The sequence below is a fragment of the Procambarus clarkii genome, chromosome 19 (genome assembly GCF_040958095.1).
Source record: "Procambarus clarkii isolate CNS0578487 chromosome 19, FALCON_Pclarkii_2.0, whole genome shotgun sequence".
Lineage (NCBI taxonomy): Eukaryota > Metazoa > Arthropoda > Malacostraca > Decapoda > Cambaridae > Procambarus > Procambarus clarkii.
Genome location: NC_091168.1, coordinates 20,454,999 through 20,475,266, shown reverse-complemented (window position 1 = coordinate 20,475,266; position 20,268 = coordinate 20,454,999). Strand labels below are relative to the sequence as shown.

Here is a 20,268-nt window from a genome sequence, read left to right as displayed (position 1 = left end):
GCAATAACAAATGTTACATTAACAATATTACTGCAGTTATTAAGAAACAAATATAAAAATCAAATCCTGAACTTTTTACCACAGCGCCTCAGAGTTCGTACCCTACGAACATGCGTCATTCATAGGCTAATTTAAGATCATCACGAACAGTGGGTAGTGTTGTTGTTGTGTTAATTTAGGAGCGTCGACGATCGTGGGATAGGATGCGCCCCAGTGGGTAGTGTGTGTGTTTCTCTGGGGACTCTGGGGAGTCCAGGGGATGCGAATGCTATCCCATCATAATATTGCAGTTTCATTGAACAAGCTAAAATACCTAAAGATGAGGTATGTAAATAAACATGAGGCCATGTAAGTATATGCAACGACCCCACCCATCAACAAGCTCTCAAGCCTCCTTCAACAAGCAAGCAAGCAGCTTCATTCCCAATTGTACATGATTACAGTACTTCCACACTTCAGCAGCCTACTGCTTGGGTAGGAAATACTTAACTATAGCCACCAGTGCAACCATCAACTAAACTCTGCAAATTACTACAGTTTTGGTACTACTTCCCTTTGTGGACAGGACAGCCGCAGGATGATACATGGAGTTTGTGGTACATTTTCAAATTAACAGAGTACAGAAAACTACGACTGCGGCAACACCTGGGTCGCCTCACATGAGACTAGCGCTTAGCAGAGTAGCAGACGAGTCAGTTAGGTCGAGACAGCGGAAGGGTGAGGGTGTGTTGCTGGGGCCTTTCTTATCGAGAATCGAGACATTATATACGTAATAAGTAATCAGTCGTGTCCTGTTGAAGTAGTTGGAAAATATATTCTCGCGGGACGATGACGAGAGTGTGTTTGGTGGTGTTGGTGTGGTTGTGTTCCTGGGTTCTGGCTTTTGAGAGGTGAGTGTTATTAGACATGAAAGAGTTTCATATCTTAATGTAACGTGGATTAGTTTTGGCTAATTGTTGTATATTGATTTTGTTTCTTCCAGGCAGACTTACAAGGAAACGTTATACAAGGATGTCCTGTTTACCTTTGGCTGTACGTTGATGAGATTGTATAGTAAGGTTATCATTAACTATAGTCACGTATCTATTCCACTGTCGAGGGGTGTGGAGGGTGACCCCCACCCCACACGAGGGGGTTCACTAACACCCTGTAAGTAGGGGTGAAACCCCATCGCCCACAGCCCACCTGTTTGCCTGTCTTTAATAAAGAGTGGGCATCTACAGGGACGTCATCTAGCATAACTAACGCGTATCTGGTAGGTTTACCACCCTTGATATGTTCTTTAGCTAGTTTGTCTAGCCCACCATTTAGTAAAGCCAGACTATCCATAAACCGAAGTTTACCAATATCCACTTTCATGAACCTAAATTATCTGTGGAGGCAATATCAATCTCGCGTTTAGGGAGGTTAGACAATTTATTTAAAATTACCCCGAGGTCATAAGCAGCATTGAGAGAATGTGTACAAATATTTATAAGAATTTCGGCACATGTTGCACATACGGCAATAGGCTGCTAGATAATTATTAAATTCAATACTGGGTAAATTAATAGTGCAGGAGGGAAATTGGGATGAATGACATCGAACAAGGATTCCAATTGTCGGATAAAATAATCACGATATATAGTTAAATAATGGGCAGGCTCTCCTTGGGCATAATCTGGGATGCTATAGGAATGGCGTATGTACCCCCCTTGAAATTATTGATCACTTCTAGTACTTCTGGTTGAGGAGGAAGTACAAAATCTACCTGCTGCTGCTGAGGTGGTGAGGGAGAATTACCGATAGGCTAGCTGGCTTCCACATCGGAATCAGCTTCCCAAACCAAATGCAGGGAGTCCTCATCATTATCCTGTAGAGGGCTACCTAGAATCAAAAGAACTGAGATTTTAATAATATAAATTAAATATAGGAATATTTATAAAATAATGAAACGTTATTGAATTAAAATAATTATTGAGGATGATACATACAATTTGGACTGTTCCTGCTGTTGTTGCTATCTTCTAATGGCGGTGTATGAGCTCGACTACTGCTAGGCTCTCCAGCACCTCCTCCTCCTCCGTCAGGATATTCCTCCACTATCTGCCCATCCTTAAAATATAAAATTATATTAAAACCCATACAAATAGGAAATTGATTGTCAATATTGCAACTGTCAAATAATGGGGAAATAGCGGCAGAAAATAAGAGACTTCTAAATTGTGCAAGTCGTTGGGGTGGAGAAGCTTGTAGATCCTCAGAACCCGAGCTGGTTGAAGACCTGGGTAAATACTAGTTCAGTCGATGTTCTGGTTAACATTGATTGGAAGTAAATAGGAGATTTAAAATAGGCTAGGGATGACGTTTATTATAAATTAGATTTCAGGGTCACTGGAGTAACGCAAAACACACGCCCCATATCGCTGCATTTTAATATCCTTGAGCGAAATTTTCATGGACTATAAGGCGAGCAATCCCTCGCTGGGGTAACGAAATTTTAGTGCGACGGAAGCCTGCTGTTTAATCCCCTTGAACGAAATAGTAGGGAACTGTTTTAATTAACCTTTTTGGAAAACTATATATGATGGACGGGAGCGGATGATAAGTGAATGAAAATATTAAGATACTACGAGGTACTGACGAAAAAAAGAATTAAAAACATACCCTGGGCTAGATGCAGCCGTCGGAAAGATTGAAATCAACCCCCCCCCCCCCCCCCGTGCCAAATCGCTGCAGGCAGAAAAACATGGCAAAACCCGTGCGCCGAATCGCTGCAGTCGGAAAAATCAAAACTGCAGCGATTTGGGGCCATTTCATCTACTCTCTTGCAAGATCTATACCTCTTATGTGGCCACTTACGAGATCTGTAGCTCTTACATGGCCACTTACGAGATCTGTACCTCTTACGTGTCCACTCACAAGATCTGTACCTCTTACGTGGCCACTTACAAGATACCAAGTGTACTTTTTTCCTGATATTAAACAGTTTACGAGTTCCTAGACGCTATACGAGGTCGTCCTCAACAATAAAAGCTCTATGTTGACCAGACCACACACTAGAAGGCGAAGGGACGACGACGTTTCGGTCCGTCCTGGACCATTCTCAAATCGATTGTGTCAATAAAAGCTCTATGATAAGGATGACCTCGTAGCGCTTCGGAGCTCGCAAACTATTTATTAACATTCAGACTATCACCCACAATCAAGGTTCAGATATGGTAAGTAACTCCATCGATACTTGAAGAATCTCGGGGCGAACTTTTTTTTTCAGATTTTTAGCGAAGACCTTCGTCCCTGTTCCTTCCATATTTCTCGTGCAATACTCCATGCAATACCAACACCAGGTATCATGCAACACTAACGCCAGGTGACCTTCGTCAGCACGACGGACGGCGAGGCCCGGGCCCTGCTGGCGGAGTTCGAGGCCGCCGCCGCCAAGGCCTACAACACTGTCAATCTCAAGACCTGGGCCTTCCTCACCAACATTACCGACCATAACAGGGAGATTGCGGTAAGATGCGACCCCTTAATATCTTTTTGTTGCTTTCATGTGTCCGTCAACACCTCATTTTGTCTTTACAATATATCATCTTGCAAATTGTTGCCTAAATGTCACTTAACCTGGTTTCTAAAATGTAATTTTGGTTTAGATTGCTATATACTGGTGCTTAGTGCAGTCAGTATTGCAAGAGATTTGTTTAGGTTGTTTGAATTAAGTTTTTGACAATGGCAATGTCTACGTTCCAGGCTGTTATTGTGACTCTTAAGTAGTTAATGTGCTTTTTATGCACATTTTTTAATTAGGTTTCCGAATGATAAATGTACTATCGTTTATAAAGTAAGTTTTTGATTTGATCTGTTTTGTCCCGCTGTATCCGTTTTCTCTGAGACCGTTTTCTCTGGGTTCTTTTCTTTGGGTCCTATTTTCTTTCGGTTCGTTTTCTCTTTGGGTTTGTTTCTCATTGGGTCAGTTTTCTCTTTATCGATCCGTTTTCTGTGCCTGTTTTCTCTCTCTGGGTCTTTTTTTTTTCGTTGGGTGTCTTTTGTGATAGTTTGCCTGTCTTGGAGTGTTTGTGTCTCAAGGATGTTTGGTGTTTATCTTTCTTAGTGTGGTTGTCTCTATACTGTTTCGTACATTCTTGTACAGCCACCAGCACGCATAGCGTTTCGGGCAGGTCCTTAATCCTAATATTCCCCGGAATACGACTCTCGAGTTGTTTATCAACCAGGTACCTAATCACTGCTAGGTGAACAGAGGCTACAATTAAGGATTGGCGCCCAGTCAATCCTCCTGGCCACGATTCGAACCCACGCCAAATCGCTTGTGAAGCGCCGGACGAGTGTCTTACCACTGCAACACGGAGACTTTGTCTCTGGGAGAGCTCAGTCTGTGAGTGTGTGTTTGCATTTAATGTTTTTGTTCCTTAATTATGTTTGCTTTTTTGTTTGTGTGTGCACTCACCTAGATGTTCTCTAGTTCTGAGATTAAGTTAATGACTCATTTCTCATGTTTATATCATATTTACATTTAAACCTTTGAATCGAATTAACTTCACCGACTTTTACGTCTAACCTTTTCCACTTATTGACAGCACTAACACTGAAAAAATGTGTGTGAATGTGTAATTACCCAAGTGTAATTACAGGATGACAATTACCCAAGTGTAATTACAGGATGACAATTACCCAAGTGTAATTACAGGATGACAATTACCTAAGTGTAATTACATGATGAGAGCTACGCTCGTGATGTTATCTTGAGGTTATCTTGATGTCCCGTCTTCCCAGTACTCTTTGTCGTATAACACTTTGAAACTACAGACGGTTTTGGCGTCCACCACCTTCTCACTTGGCTTGTTCCAACCTTCTACCACTCTGTAAAAGAAAACTTTTATAATATTTTTTTTCGGTACCTTTGTTAGCTTGAATCTGTGTCCTCTTGTTTTTCAAGTTGCTTGTTTCAGGAATTCCTCTTTGTCAATTTGGTCGATTCCTGTTATTATTCTGTAAGTCGTGGTCATATCACCTCTTGTGTGTGTGTGTGTGTTTCTTGCCCTCCTTTGGTTTTACTGAACAGAGCAAATATATATAATATATATAATATAAATATATATATGTATATGTAATTTGTTTTTACATAATCTGACCATACTTGACCTTACCTGACCTCTTATGTCCTCATTTGACCTTACCTGACGACTTAACTGAGCATTATGATACTCGACCTAGCTTGACCTTACCTGACCTTGCTTCATACAGGTGGAAGAGATGTTTGTCATGAGTAAGTTCCAGGAGGAGTGGAACAACAAGGTCCCGTTCTCTCTGCATCGTGACGTTAGCCCAGAGATCACCAGAGCCATGAGTATGGTGAGTTATAGTGATGAGTTAATATATGTTATGTGATGGTGAGTTATAGTGATGTTGAGTTACAGTGAATCACAATGAGTAATTTACCATCTCGCCAGAAACGATTGAAAACAACGAACTGCATGAGGTGCTCAAAACGAAGTTTGTCACGCTCCAGTCAACACTACACAAAACGACAGCAGCCAGGGCTGTCCAGGAATTGAACCTGCTAGTCTCACCAGAAGGAAAATTTATGTAAATAACCAGGAAATAGTGAAATAAGGACAATTTTGGAAAACAACTAGAGTACTACAGGATCCAGCACTTGAATTAACATAGCGTCAGCGACAAAATTAACATTACAGGATCCTCGATGTCGATGTTGACTGGCGATGCAAATTGAGGAGACGAAGTAGAACAGAAGCGTATCCAGCGCCACGTTAATTTTCCCCAAAAGCATGTTCTGATCTCTCCTGAGTGCATAGAGATTAGGTCACTATAGCGGACTGTCAGGAATACGATAGTTCACCCTGCAAGTTTTCTCTGCATTTAGACGCCCGCCATTGAAAATGGGAATTATCCCTCAAACCAGAACAACCCAAACTACCATACAGCGCGTTGCCCAGTGACGTCACGATTGACGACGTCGTCGGCCAATAGGACGACTGGACGGGGGTGACGTCAGGAGGATGGTGGCTTAGGGGGCCAGTGGGTGACCACCTCATGTAAAGTTTTGAGGCTAGGTAATGATGATAGTTACAAGATAAGAGCTAGATGGTGTTGAGATTGCGAAGTCGAATTGCGAAAGGGAGCTGGGAGTTATGATAAGGAAGAATTTAAAACAAAAGGATCAATGCATGAATGCTCGTAATAAGGCAAATAAGACACTGGGATTTATTAATCGAAGCGTTAGTAACAAGACACCTGGTGTGGTTCTTCAGCTATATCTTGCTCTGGTTAGGCCCCATTTAGATTATGCAGTTCAGTTTTGGTCGCCGTACTATAGAATGGATATAAATTCACTTGAACGTGTCCAGCGTAGGATGACAAAGTTAATTCCCTAAATTAGAAATCTTTCAAAGAAGAAAGAAAGATTAACAAAGCTTAAATTGCATTCACTGGAAAGGCGAAGAGTTAGGGGTGACATGATAGAGGTTTACAAGTGGATGAATGGACATAATAAAGGAGATATTAATAGGGTATTAAAAGTATCAACACAAGATAGAACACGAAACAATGGGTATAAATTGGTTAAGTTTAGATTTAGGAAAGACTTGGGTAAATACTGGTTCGGTAACAGGGTTGTTGATTTGTGGAACCAATTACCGCGTAACGTGGTGGAGGTGGGGTCCCTCGATTGTTTCAAGCGCGGGTTGGACAAGTATATGAGTGGGATTGGGTGGTTATAGATAGGAGCTGCCTCGTATGGACCAATAGGCCTTCTGCAGTTACCTTATTTGTTCTTATGTTCTCCCTCAGGAGTAGGTCAGCCATAACCTGTTATTCAACCCGTTCTCGCGAGCGTCTCCAACGTCAAGAAACTGTCTCACTAAAGTGCCTTAACCCAACCTACCAGAGGACCCACAAACAGACACGGGACAGTATGTCAATTTCGCGAGCCGCTGTCACTTCCTAGTATGAGAGTTTTTGAAGTATGTTAAAATGCAACATGATATTAGTAGGATTAAAATTAGCAGGGTAGGACTAGTACTAAAGGGGTCAGGGATTAAGTTGTCACTTGACCCGCGATCTTATAGTTTCCAAGTGTGATGCGAGTGAACTACTAAGATTTCTTAGATCTATTACGTAGTTTTTATATACGAAAAGTATCCTTTCAAAGAATAATGTAATAAAGGTTGGGGGAATGATACCATTTGTTTTAATTTGATAGCTCACATGTTCAAATAAAAACTAAGTAATTATTACTCCCTTCCAGGCTTTTCCAGCCCAATTAGATCCAGCGGACTTCAAGAACCTTAATAGTATGATGGCCTCCCTCCACGCCATGTACTCTACGACCACCGTCTGCCTCACACCGAAGGCAAGTTGCTTGACGTCAGGCGAGACGTATAGTGAAGTGTGTTGTGTGATGTACCAAGGGAGGCAGGAGGGTCATCATCATCTTCATCTTGAAAAACATAAATTAATAAACGAGTCGCAACATGGTTTTACAAATAGCCGTTCATGTTTAACAAATTTGCTAACTTTTTATTCCAGCATAGTTGAGGCAGTTGATAGTGGTAAGGATTGTGATGTTGTGTTCCTTGACTTTAGCAAAGCTTTTGATACAGTGCCACATGAAGGACTAATTAAAAAAATAGAAGCTCATGGTATTGGGGGTGCTATATTAAGTTGGATTAGGGCATGGCTATTCCAAAGGAAAGAGAGAGTTAGTATAAATGGGGTTAAGTCAGAGTGGGATAATGTTGTTAGTGGAGTACCTCAGGGCTTTGTCCTGGGACCTCTGTTGTTTATAATATATATAAATGATTTAGATTCAGATTTGAGTAGCAACATTTGCAAATTTGCCGATGATACGAAAATCGGTAAGGAAATTAATTCGGAGGAGGACTCACTATCAATTCAAGTTGATCTAGATAGGGTTTTGAAATGGTCAAAGGATTGGCAAATGCAGTTTAATGCTGATAAATGTAAAGTTCTGAGGCTAGGTAATGATGATAAGAGTTACAAGATACGAGCTAGATGGTGTTGAGGTTGCGAAGTCGGATTTCGAAAGGGATCTGGGAGTTATGATTAGTAAGAATTTAAAACAAAAGGATCAATGCATGAATGTTCGTAATAAGGCAAATAGGACACTGGGATTTATTAATCGAAGCGTTAGTAACAAGACACCTGGTGTGGTTCTTAAGCTATATCTTGCTCTGGTTAGGCCCCATTTAGATTATGCAGTTCAGTTTTGGTCGCCGTACTATAGAATGGATATAAATTCACTTGAACGTGTCCAACGTAGTATGACTAAATTAATTCCCCAAATTAGATATCTTTCATATGAAGAAAGATTAACAAAGCTAAAGTTGCATTCACTGGAAAGGCGAAGAGTTAGGGGTGACATGATAGAGGTTTACAAGTGGATGAATGGATATAACAAAGGGAATATTAATAGGGTATTAAAATTATCAACACAAGATAGAACACGAAACAATGGGTATAAATTGGATAAGTTTAGATTTAGGAAAGACTTTGGTAAATACTGGTTCAGTAACAGGGTTGTTGATTTGTGGAACCAATTACCGCGTAACGTGCTGGAGGTGGGGTCCCTCGATTGTTTCAAGCGCGGGTTGGACATGTATATGAGTGGGATTGGGTGGTTATAGATAGGAGCTGCCTCGTATGGGCCTTCTGCAGTTACCTTTGTTCTTATGTTGTGGGGGATTGCCCACGCTGACGACTGATGTGGGAGACGATAAGACGTGTGCCTGTCGTGTATTCGCCTAGTTGTGCTTGAGGGGGTTGAGCTCTGCTCTATCGGCCTCAAGCGACCTTTTCTCAACTGTCAATCAACCGTTTCTTCTACTATTTTTTTTCCCCACACCCCACACACACCAGGAAGCAGCTCGTGACAGCTGACTAACTCCCACGTAACAGGGGCATAGGGTGAACAGGGGCATGGGGGGTGGGTGGGGTGGTGTAGCTTGGAGGAGTGAGGGGAGGGTTTTATCACCCGTGTCCTCAGGTATTATCGACAATTAATCTCTTTTTTTTTTCTTTAACTACATCAGTGTTGCTCTTACAATACTTCGAGTTCTGTGTTTGTGTTCATTCTGTGCTTTATGTCCGTGTTTTATACTGTGTCTGTTCTGTATATTTTGTCTACTACATGCTTTGGTTTTCTTCTACTTTGTAGAAGAAAAGTTCACTTTTTGTGTTCGCTTTTGTGTGCGCATTTTTTTGTTGTATGTTTATGTTGGTTACAAACAAGTTTATTGCATTTGACACTGCATATTATGTCAATATAACTATAAATATTTAAATATGCCTAAACATACAAGCTTACACGCGCCTTAGCATGTCTAAAACGCGCACACGCGCGCGTGGGTGGAAACTGAATACCCAAATGATCCACAAGGACGTTAGAAAAAACTTTTTTTCAGTGTCAGAGTAGTTAATAGGTGGAATGCATTAGGCAGTGATGTGGTGGAGGCTGACTCCATACACAGTTTCAAATGCAGATATGATAGAGCCCAATAGGCTCAGGAATCCGTACACCAGTTGATTGACGGTTGAGAGGCGGGACCATTTTCGCCCAGTTCCATTCTAGTCAGTAACTGACGTCACTAACCTTTTCTTCCATTTTCAGAGCTGCGTTGGTTTACGTCCTGACCTGACCAGGAAGATGGCGGAGTCCAGGAACTATGACGAACTCAAATTTATCTGGAAGAGCTGGAGGACTAATGTGTCCAGGAAGGTATGAAATGCCTAATATGGAGGAGAGTATTATGGTGGAGTCAGTATTGTTCAGTATTATCTATGTGTTGTGTGTATGAGGGTGTATATAGATACTCTGAAGGCGCTACATGACGTCCAGGGAGATGTGGAAGTAAAATAACTTTGAGAATTGCAAGACGCAAGACTGAGGGAGAATTCAATGGTCGTATTGTGATGTAAAGGTCATACAGATTAGAGGACTCAAATGTATGGCTATCCATCTCTCACTGTTTTGATTGATAAAGATTAAGCCACCCAAGATGTGGCATGGGCATGAATAGCCCGTAACTTGCTCTTTTATCATCATGTCTCTTATATACTCTTGCTATCCTCTCTTCCTCTATCCCCTCCAACCCTGCCCTGTTTGGTATGGTGCAGCCACCAATACGTACTATCTTCACCAGATGCGGCCGCTCTACCTGCAGTTCATGGATTTTGTCGACAACTTTATATCACAGGTAACTGCAGAAGGACTATTGGCCCATACGGGCAGCTCCTATTTATAACCACCCACTCACACTCGTATACATGTCCAACCCATGCTTGAAACAATCGAGGGACCCCACCACCACAACGTTACGCGGTAATTGGTTCCACAAATCAACAACCCTGTTACCGAACCAGTATTTACCCAAGTCTTTCCTAAATCTAAACTTATCCATTGTTTCGTATTCTGTCTTGTGTTGATACTTTTAATACCCTATTAATATCCCCTTTGTTATGTCCAGTAATCCACTTGTAAACCCCCTATCATGTCACCCCTAACTCTTCGCCTTTCCAATGAATGCAATTTAAGCTTTGTTAATCTTTCTTCATATGAAAGATTTCTAATTTGGGGAATTAACTTTGTCATCCTACGCTGGACACGTTCAAGTGAATTTATATCCATTCTATAGTACGGCGACCAAAACTGAACTGCATAATTACTGAACAACACAGGTGTCTTGTTACTAACGCTTCGATTAATAAATCCCAGTGTCCTATTTGCCTTATTGCGAACATTCATGCATTGATCCTTTGGTTTTAAATTCTTACTAATCATAACGCCTAGATCCCTTTTGCAATTCGACTTCGCAATTTTGACACCATCCAGCTTGTATCTTGTAACTCTATCATCATTACCTAGCCTCAAAACTTTACATTTAACAGCATTAAACTACATCTGCCAATCTTTTGACCATTTCAAAACCCTATTTAGATCAGCTTGAAGTGATAGTGAGTCTTCTTCCTTGTTAATTTGCCTACCGCTTTTTGTATCATCGGCAAATTTGCAAATGTTGCTACTCAAACCTGAATCTAAATAATTTATATATATTATAAACAACAGAGGTCCCAGGACAGAGCCCTGAGGCACTCCACTTACAACATTATTCCACCCTGACTTAACCTCATTTATATTAACTCTCACACAAAGATCACACTAACGTGATGCATCAAATGAACAAATCCACAAGGGCAGTGACGAGGATTCGAACCTGCGTCTGGGAGCATCCCAGACAGCTCAGTCGATTAAGGCAGTGTCTGGGATGCTCCCAGACGCAGGTTCGAATCCTCGTCACTGCCCTTGTGGATTTGTTTATACTAACTCTGTTTCCTTTGGTATAGCCATGCCCTAAGCCATCTTAATATAGCACCCCCAATACCATGAGCCTCAATTTTTTTAATCAGTCTTTCATGTGGCACTGTATCAAAAGCTTTGCTAAAGTCAAGGTACACATCACAATCCTTACCACTATCAACTGCCTCAACTATGCTGGAATAAAAAGATAGCAAATTTGTTAAAAATGAACGGCCATTTGTAAAACCATGTTGCGACTCATTTATTAATTATTTTTTCAAGATGAAGACGAATTGTATTTGTAATTATCGATTCAAGTAACTTTCCCACAATAGACGTTAGGCTAATTAGCCGATAGTTTGACGCAAGTGATCTATCTCCTTTCTTAAAAATTGGTATCACATTAGCAACCTTCCATGACTCTGGCACTCTGCCTGACTCTATTGATTTATTAAATATGGTAGACAGTGGCTCGCAAAGCTCCTCTTTGCATTCTTTAAGCACCCTGGTAAACACTTCATCCAGCCCTGGGGATTTGTTTGGCTTTATTTTTACTATTTGTTTAATTACATCCTCCCTGGTAACTGGTAAACTAGTCAACCTGTCCTCGTCCCCACCCACATAGACTTCTTCGGCTGAAGGCATATTGTTAAGTTCCTCTTTAGTAAATACAGATATAAAATATTTATTAAAAATACTACTCATCTCGTCGTCATCAGTTATTTGAGCTGTCTCAGTTTTTAATGGACCTATCCTTTCACTAGTCTTTGTACGATATAACTGGAAAAAACTTTAGGATTTGTCTTTGCTTGACCTTTATTTACTGCAGCCTTAGCAAGGGCGTCAACTTTATTACGTTCCTGCAGGCCAATTTGAGAAGGAATCCATAACAGTTTTATATTTACCCCCTTGTTAAGTATGCTTATATATTTATGTCTGGCTTCTGAGACAAGCACGTTATTGCTTGATTGCAAACTGTTTATTGCTCGTAGTGAGGAAAGGGAGTCGGAAATAATTAAGCTGTCTATTTCAGTGTTGTCAATAATTTAGAGTGCTACCAGTATTGCTACCAACTCGGCTTGCATTGTGGATGCCCAGTTACTAATTCGTACATTCCTTTGAATTGTGCTGCCATCGGGCTGATGAGCAATAACAGCACTTCCTGCCCTCCCTGTAGCTGTGTTGAGTGATCCGTCAGTGTATATGGCCTGTGCTATGTTTTCAGTTTGTATATTGCGAATGTGTTCTGTGGTGCTTAATTTAGCAGCAAGTTGAGCATGAGGGTTGTTTGTGATTAGTTTCTTGATGGGATATGCAGGAGGTCGAGGAGGACATACTGAACCTCTACAAAGAGTTGGATCCTCTCTACCGTCTCGTCCACGCCTTTGTCAGGAAGAGACTTCGCCTCGTCTACCCTCAGGTAAGTCCTCCAGTGTGATGTGGATCTGTTATCGTGAGGGTTGGGTGCGTGTCAGTACGCGTAAGATCTGTTATGTTTTGCAGTCAGATGGAATAAATGTTTGTTATTCTTTGACTATAAAGCTAATGGTTGACCCCCTTGACCTCTTGCAGATAAAGGCTCGAGGTCACCTGCCAGCCTGCGTACTAGGGAGCATGTCGGGAAGGTCAGTGTCTAGCTAACATTTAATGATAATGAAATGCCTCCACGTGGACTTGGCGCGCACCTCCTGACTTGACCAATGTGAGCGACCAGCTGAAACTTGATATTCAGCTGATTAAATTTAATAGTAGACAATGGTAGCTTAAGTTATGTTTAAGAATATGGCAATGGCTATAATTTGCTTCGAGAAGTGGTTCTAAAGTAGTTGAATATAACGTTTATAGCTGGGTTTACGTGTGTAAAAATGTGTTGATGGACGTTGAGGGGGGACTAGTCCAACACGAGTCCCCCTTCAACTTGAACAGACAAGTCCAGCAAAACAGTTAAATAAACACTATTTAAGCACGTAAACACACTCGTACATGACTTGTATGAACAACTTCTTTCAAGTCTAACACCCTGATAAAAGGAATGATATAGCAGCCTCTGGAAAACACCCAAATACAACTTGTTACAAGACTGGCGGAAGAAAAGCAGGTCTTTACATGTATAACAAATCATGGAGTCATGACGCTCGTGGTATAACTGCCACCCAGGCCATGACTCCCATTGTTATGGGGGAGCTGTACTTCATGGTTCGGATCTTGACATTGATGGTCGTATTACCTTATGAGGAGTTGTTGCGTTTCAAGTCCTTCATTTGGTGTGGTCAAGGAAATATCCATCCCTTGACAAGCCTTGAGGGATGGACATTTCCCATAAGGTCCTATTAGATTACTTTCTCCTGCCCAGGACTCCCCAGAAATATTGCCCCCTTGATAGAATTTAGGTAGTCCACCTGTAGGTTAGTCCCTAGCTGCCTCTGCCCCCTGACAGGGTTAAGGTGTTGTAGGGTGTGTGTACCTGACCAGCTGCACATGACTCCTAACAGTGCAAAGGTGCCTCCCTCCTCCCCACAGTGCCTGGACCAACATATTCCCTCTGGTGGAGCCGTATTCTGAGGCGGCGGACATGGACGTAACCAGCGCCATGCTTAAACAGAACTACACTGTGAAGCGAATGTTTACCATGGGAGAGGAGTTCTTTACGTCCATGGGGCTCAAGGTAAGGAGCGACTGGGTGATTTGTAGAAATTTTTCAATTTGGTATGTATGATATGCAATTTATTTTCCCCGCCTCAGTCTTGTTTGGTACACCTTCATGGTGGAAAGTATTGTGGTCTCTAATATAGTGACAATAACACCCCCTCACAAATGATTATCAGGTGCAATGTTCCATCATGAAATTAATGGTTAGCCAGGCTAGCCCAACCGGCCTGGCACAAGCATTGCCATAGTTCCTCCTGAAGGTGCTGCTGATCGCTTAGATGCTGTCCCGTACATTGCCGACGTCACAGTCTTCGGAGATGTGAATTTGAATGCCATCGTCAGCACTTGCCATCCTTCTGTCATCCTCCTTGCCATCCACTTTCAAATTAAGATCAATTTCGATGACAGTCTTCTCCCGCCCTCGGTAATTCTTGCTGGTGCAAAGTGTGATGTGAAGAATACGGATGGTGCCACATTCTCAGATTGGTGTCTTGGTGAATTGAAGAAAATTATCAAAAATGTACTTGCTAAGACCTGACTCTTTCACAGTTTTCTCATCCACCAGAGGTACGCCTTCCTCGGCTTCCACCAGAGGCACTTACCCCACCCAGAGCCTGACATCTCCTTACCCTCTCTCTCTACAGCCTCTTCCGGCCACCTTCTGGGAGAGATCCATGCTGGAACGGCCCCAGGATGGCCGCAATGTCTCCTGCCACCCCATGGCTTTGGATTTCCGTGACGGCAAGGATTTTAGGTACATTCCTTCACGTTCTGTTAATATACTAGTTACTCTAAACGTTCGCGACCCGTGTCGCTAATCCCAGTTCTCGCCACTTGCGTGACCAGAATCTTATGAACCCGTGTATTGCACTTGACCTGTCGAGGCTGATGGTCAGACAATGTTAAATTGCGCGGCTTTAATTTTTACTAATAAGTCTCATTTTTTGTCGATTCCGTAGGAATCATGATGAATTGGATGAAAGTATTTTTTTTTTTGGGGGGGGGGGCGAGGGGTAGTCTCCCGTTTGTTTCTTTATAATGAAAACTATGAGCATGTGTTAATATTGGAACATTGGGGGGGGGGTTACGGCCATCAACGCCCATGACCCCTCACTCGCCCATATTTCTCACTGGACCCATACACCAGCATGTTGTAGTGTTTAGAGCAGGCTTTAACAATAATTTTTTTGTTAATTTACACGCAAAGCATGTTAACATATACAATAAAACGAGGTCATAAGAATGAAACATACAACCACGGCCTGAAGGGCGCACAGTATCTACAACACATAGCACAACATACCATAGGCGAAACACAAGACACAAAAACACCACAACCATACAGATATGCACAGGAAACAAACAACAAAAAAACAAGAACAAATACATTCAGGGATAACTAAACAGCCTGAAGGGCATACAATAAAACACAAAATATAAGCATAAACAGAACATCATTTCACATATTTGTCCGGAAACCGGTCCTTAGGAAACCGGACAGCGTACGCCTCCCAGCGCGCCCACATCGCAATCTCATCATCTTCACAGGGAGAAACCATAGTGTCGAAACCCTCGACATAAAGGCACGTCAGCTCAGGACCCAAACTGCACCCTAACCCATGGGAACCATCGCCACACGCACCCACTAGACAGGGACCAGGCCACTAGCAATACGAGAAATCATCAGCCGGCGGCAACCGAGTAATCGCACGCCACTTCCTCTGCGGCATCACCGAAGCGCGCAACGCAGTCGAAGGGAACAGAGGAGGACACAGGGTGTGGGGGGGTGGTGCCACGGGAGACATCGGCGCAGGGGGCATGACCACAGGGACCCCTGCTGAAACATCCCCTTGCGCAGCTACTGGCTGGGACATCCCACGGCGATCATCCTTCTTCAGAACCCCCCCCCCCTCCCCATCCAGCCCGTTGGCGCCATGAGGGGGCTTGGTGGTCGGCTGCCAGAGTGTGATGCTCCATGGGACAGTCCTCTGTCCTTTTGTGGCCTTGTGCTCCTGCTGCTGTCTTCTCCAATTATGCTGGATCGCTTTTCCTTTTCCTTATGTTTCGTTTTTCTTCCCCCTCTTCTCCTATCTACTTTTCGTTTCCTGTCGACCTTTTGCTTGGTTTGGTTATTCTTTTAGACTTCTTCTATTTTGACGCCCGGGTGCTTGGGAGGCATACTCTTGCACCCGTAGAACTGTAGTACCCAACGTAGAGTGCGAGGGGAACCTTTTATTGTCAATCCTCCTTTCGTCGCTGAACCCAATCTCGACGGACTGATGGTTCTTAAGGTGGCGTTTGTGGGGCGTATACTCACAATGCACCCTTAGGTGGCCCCGGCATGATCGGCGATAGCTTCTTGTTGGGTGTCCTGCCTCTAATTATGGCTCCATGGTGGGTATGGGGGCACTTTCGTGGATAACTGTTTTTCCTCTCGTTTCATGTCGAATTCTGTTGTTCTTATCCCTTTTTAGGCTCGTGGGGTGGGCGACTAAGCCCCCCCGAGTCGGACCGTGTTGGAAGACCGAGCTCTGTAGCCCCCGCTGCGTTGGCCAGCAAGGCCCCGACCTTGCTCCTCCTCCTGACCCTCCTGACGGCTCCCCTCCCTCCTCTGTTGTTGGGTCGAGCCCCAAGCCCCCAGTGGTGATCACCTCTTCCCCTGGCACGGCTCGGTCTCTAGTAGTGACTACTGTGCCTTTTAACCCCTCTGAGGATTCTCGATGCCATCCTCGACACGGTCGCGCTCCCTGGATTTTGGTGCTCGTCCTGGTCGCTTTCGTGGCTATACCTTTCTCTTTAACCCCCCCCCCCCCCTCCCCTCCCCAGCTGTAAGTCTGCAGATGGTGTGGGGCTACTCTATTGTTTTTCCTGACCACACATATGTATCGCCTCCCTTCGGAGACTAGCATCTTTACAGCGGAACTTTATGCTATTCCCCATGCTCTCCGTCTCCTGCTTTCTCGTTGTCAATCCTCTTTTGTGATTGTAGTTGACTCTCGTAGTGCCCTCATTGCTCTTGGGTCCTTTAATTCTGTCCATCCGGTAGTCGTCGAGATTCAACATTGGCTGTTTCTTATCTCTAGTAAATTTAAATCCGTGCAGTTTTGCCGAGTTCCCAGCCATGTTGCTGTTTCTTTAAATGAGCGTGCGGATGCTACCACTAGAGGTTATCCACTCTTGTCCCTTTTCCCGTAAAGGTATTCATTTTTCTGACTTTTATCCGGTTATTCATTCCTCCATCCTTGCCCATTGGCAGGGTTGTTGGTAACAAACTGTATACTCTTAAGCATTGTGTGTTCCCGTGGCCTTCCTCCTGCCGTAACCGGTGGTGGGAAACGACTCTAACACGGTTGCGTCTTGGCCATACTCGCTTAACTCACGGTCACTTATGGAGCGCCGCCCAGCTCCTTGTTGTCCAAATTGCATTGTCCCTCTTACCGTCATGCATATCCTTGTTGAATGTCCTGACTTCCAGGACGAGCGTGTGTCTTGCTTTCCGACCGCCCCTCGCGGTCACTTGTCCCTCGATAGAATTCTTGGTGAATCGGATACTTTTGATATCATTTGCCTTATGTGTTTTTGTACTTGTATTGGCATCCTTGATGATATTTAGTGCCATCTGATTACTCCGCACATTTGATGGTGCTACATAGCCTTCCCGGTTTGGTGCCTTCTTTTGATAATTACTTACTTCTTCAGAACCAATACCAGCCCACGGCCCGCACCAGCATTTTCACCATCCACAGCAGGAGGGGCAACCACCCCCCACCGCAGAGAACCCTCTGGAGAAGAAAGAACATGTGATGAGTCAAATGCACAATCATCGGCAGCAGCGGGCACATGGACCTCAGCCACCACCGTCGTCGCAGAGTACGACTCGCCCATAATCACCCCATCGCTGCCCAAAGACCTACCATCGTCGAAGTCTCCCACATCAGCCCAGGCAGTAGACGAACGCTGGGAATGCTTGGGCTCTGGCCGCACATCATCGGAGCCGGAGGCGGACCCAGAACCACAGACAAAGCAGGCAGAGTGAACCAACGCCCTTCGCAGAACGGCAGCAGCCTCGACCACAGGGAGAACCAAGCCGCACACAGCAGGAGGTGCCACAGCCGCCCCATCACCCAGCACATCCATGACACAAGACAAAGACGCAGTAGTTGGAGACGAGGAAGAGGGCGCCGACGACGCACAGAGAACGCCCGGAAGACCCTCGGGAGCAGCTGGGACAGCGACCGAAGCAAGAAGAACCGCCGACGGCGCCTCGGCAGCGAACGGGACGCCCACCTCCTCACCCTCAGAGTCCTCCCTCACAGGGAGCGGCGGGATATCCTCTTCCCGGAACATGTTCACGGGAGCAACCACATCCGCAGTGCACCTGGCAGCCTGATGCCCCAACATGCCCCAACGAAAACATATTCGCGGGTGCTTGGCATAGTACACCCAAACCTAATACCCTAAAAGCCGGACTGAAGATGGAATGTCCGACCGCAGGCGCATTCCTAAGGTACGAATGTTGGTCCACATACCCGTAAACTTGCCTGAAGACAGCGTGTGCATCCGCACACTGACGACAGCGCCAAACCGCTGGAAGTAACACCGGAGGAGGGCCTTGGGAAAACTCCATACGCACCCCATAGACACTCGCATATGTCATGGCACCACTATGGTCCGTAATGGTCACAGAGCCGGCACCATCTGGCAGCTGCAAGGAACGGCCCACGTACCGCGGAAAAAGTCACGGTAGACTGCCTCCTCCTCCTCTAACTTGATAATGACAAGGTAAGCAGTTACCAGCTCAACACCGTATATGTCATCGACTAGGATACGGAGCATGTCACACATGACAAGCTCCACTACAGGGTACTCAGCATGGCCAGTAAACTCCAGTCCGGTGGAGTTTAACCGCACGACAGCGGAAATAGGGCCGCCCATCGCAAAACACGCCACGTCCCCACCACCAGGAACAGCAGGGAGGGTACACACCACCACACCCCCTGCTGGCGAAAACAGCAACTACCCCAAACTGCCGGAGCGGTCAAGTGACACGTCCTCACTCAACGGCAGCGCAGGTGGAACTCCTAGTCATAGTAGTTAGACCCTTTACCAGCGCTCTGGCGGTCACCCCCCATCTCTTATCTTGGTACCATCTCTCTTGACTACACTGTAGTTTAGTCCCCTTGTTGCGATCTAATCTTTAGCTTGAAAATCGGTACCGCATCTGCAACACAAAGATCAAAGCCCCATGGTTGTAATGATTAAATAAGCAGGACCGAAAATAACAAAGTTCATCTTTACATTCCTTAACAACACCTAGTAAATACTTTGTCCTGGCAACTTTGTATTTATTAAACGGGTTAGCTTTAAAACACTTAATCTTTAGTGATTAAGTTTAGTTTAGAAAACACTTTAATCAATGAAAACAAAGCCACCATGAGTGAGAAAATCTAAAGGTCTTTTAAGTAGTCCCTCAAATGCTTGATGAGACAGTGACTGACAACTCTCTCTCTCTCTCTCAGGATCAAGATGTGCACCGAGGTCAATTTTGAAAACCTGGCCACTATCCACCACGAGTTGGGACACATTCAGTACTTTATGCAGTACGCTCACCAGCCTTTCATGTACAGGTAGCTACTCGCTCGCCTCTCGTCTATTAGGAAGGAAAACGCAGTAAGTCATCTATATCAATAAGAGAATGTGTGTTCAGGTTGGAGGCCAGATGCTCAGGGCTAGCCTCGCCAATCTTCCTCGCATAAAGTATATGGGGGTAGGGAAGTGTCACAGACAAGTAGAGTTGAGCACAAGTGAAATGCTTTAAGAAATATTGTCATACATAAAGAATTCCCCCCCCCCATGAGATTTTCATAGTCAAATCGGGTATATTGGTTGTTTTCCCTAGTTGTTTCAGAGCTTAATGTGGAAAGAACTGGTAATCTCTCGCTGCCTGTGACAGCTATCATTGTTCACCCCGTTCTCCTTCCTCCCTCTCCTTCAGTCTTATTCCTTCCCTCACCCACTCCTTTACTCGTCCCTTATTCTGCCCCCCCCCCCTTCCCCTCTCCTCTCCTCTCTCTCACACCATCCAGTCAGTTCTCTTCATTTCGCCTCCATGTCCAACTTCATCTTCGTATCTCCTACAGGAACGGCGCTAACGATGGCTTCCACGAAGCCATCGGGGAGCTGATGATCTTGTCTATGTCCACACCCAAGCACTTGGCCAAGGTCGGTCTTCTGGAGGAAGTTCCCGAGAACACGGGTAAGGATTGCTAAACGTGAACCCGCTCTGA

The 20,268-nt window shown here is 44.3% G+C and overlaps 1 protein-coding gene across 3 annotated transcripts in view; it reads left to right on the top strand.

Annotated features, from left to right (window-relative positions):
* The first annotated feature begins 675 nt into the window (after nucleotides 1-675).
* Nucleotides 676-20,268, top strand: part of LOC123757692 (angiotensin-converting enzyme) — a 29,340-nt gene continuing 9,747 nt past the window's right edge. The window contains exons 1-13 of one of the 3 annotated variants that reach the window (XM_069327086.1): nucleotides 676-890; nucleotides 983-1,255; nucleotides 3,364-3,493; nucleotides 5,242-5,349; nucleotides 7,265-7,369; nucleotides 9,647-9,754; nucleotides 10,179-10,232; nucleotides 12,651-12,752; nucleotides 12,905-12,957; nucleotides 13,853-13,997; nucleotides 14,626-14,735; nucleotides 19,501-19,608; nucleotides 20,122-20,237. In XM_069327086.1, the coding sequence (XP_069183187.1) occupies nucleotides 5,251-5,349; nucleotides 7,265-7,369; nucleotides 9,647-9,754; nucleotides 10,179-10,232; nucleotides 12,651-12,752; nucleotides 12,905-12,957; nucleotides 13,853-13,997; nucleotides 14,626-14,735; nucleotides 19,501-19,608; nucleotides 20,122-20,237 (1,000 nt within the window). In that variant the 5' untranslated portion in view covers nucleotides 676-890; nucleotides 983-1,255; nucleotides 3,364-3,493; nucleotides 5,242-5,250. The remainder of the gene's footprint in view (nucleotides 891-982; nucleotides 1,256-3,363; nucleotides 3,494-5,241; nucleotides 5,350-7,264; nucleotides 7,370-9,646; nucleotides 9,755-10,178; nucleotides 10,233-12,650; nucleotides 12,753-12,904; nucleotides 12,958-13,852; nucleotides 13,998-14,625; nucleotides 14,736-19,500; nucleotides 19,609-20,121; nucleotides 20,238-20,268) is intronic. The other 2 variants (XM_069327084.1, XM_069327085.1) reach the window with 2 other exon arrangements.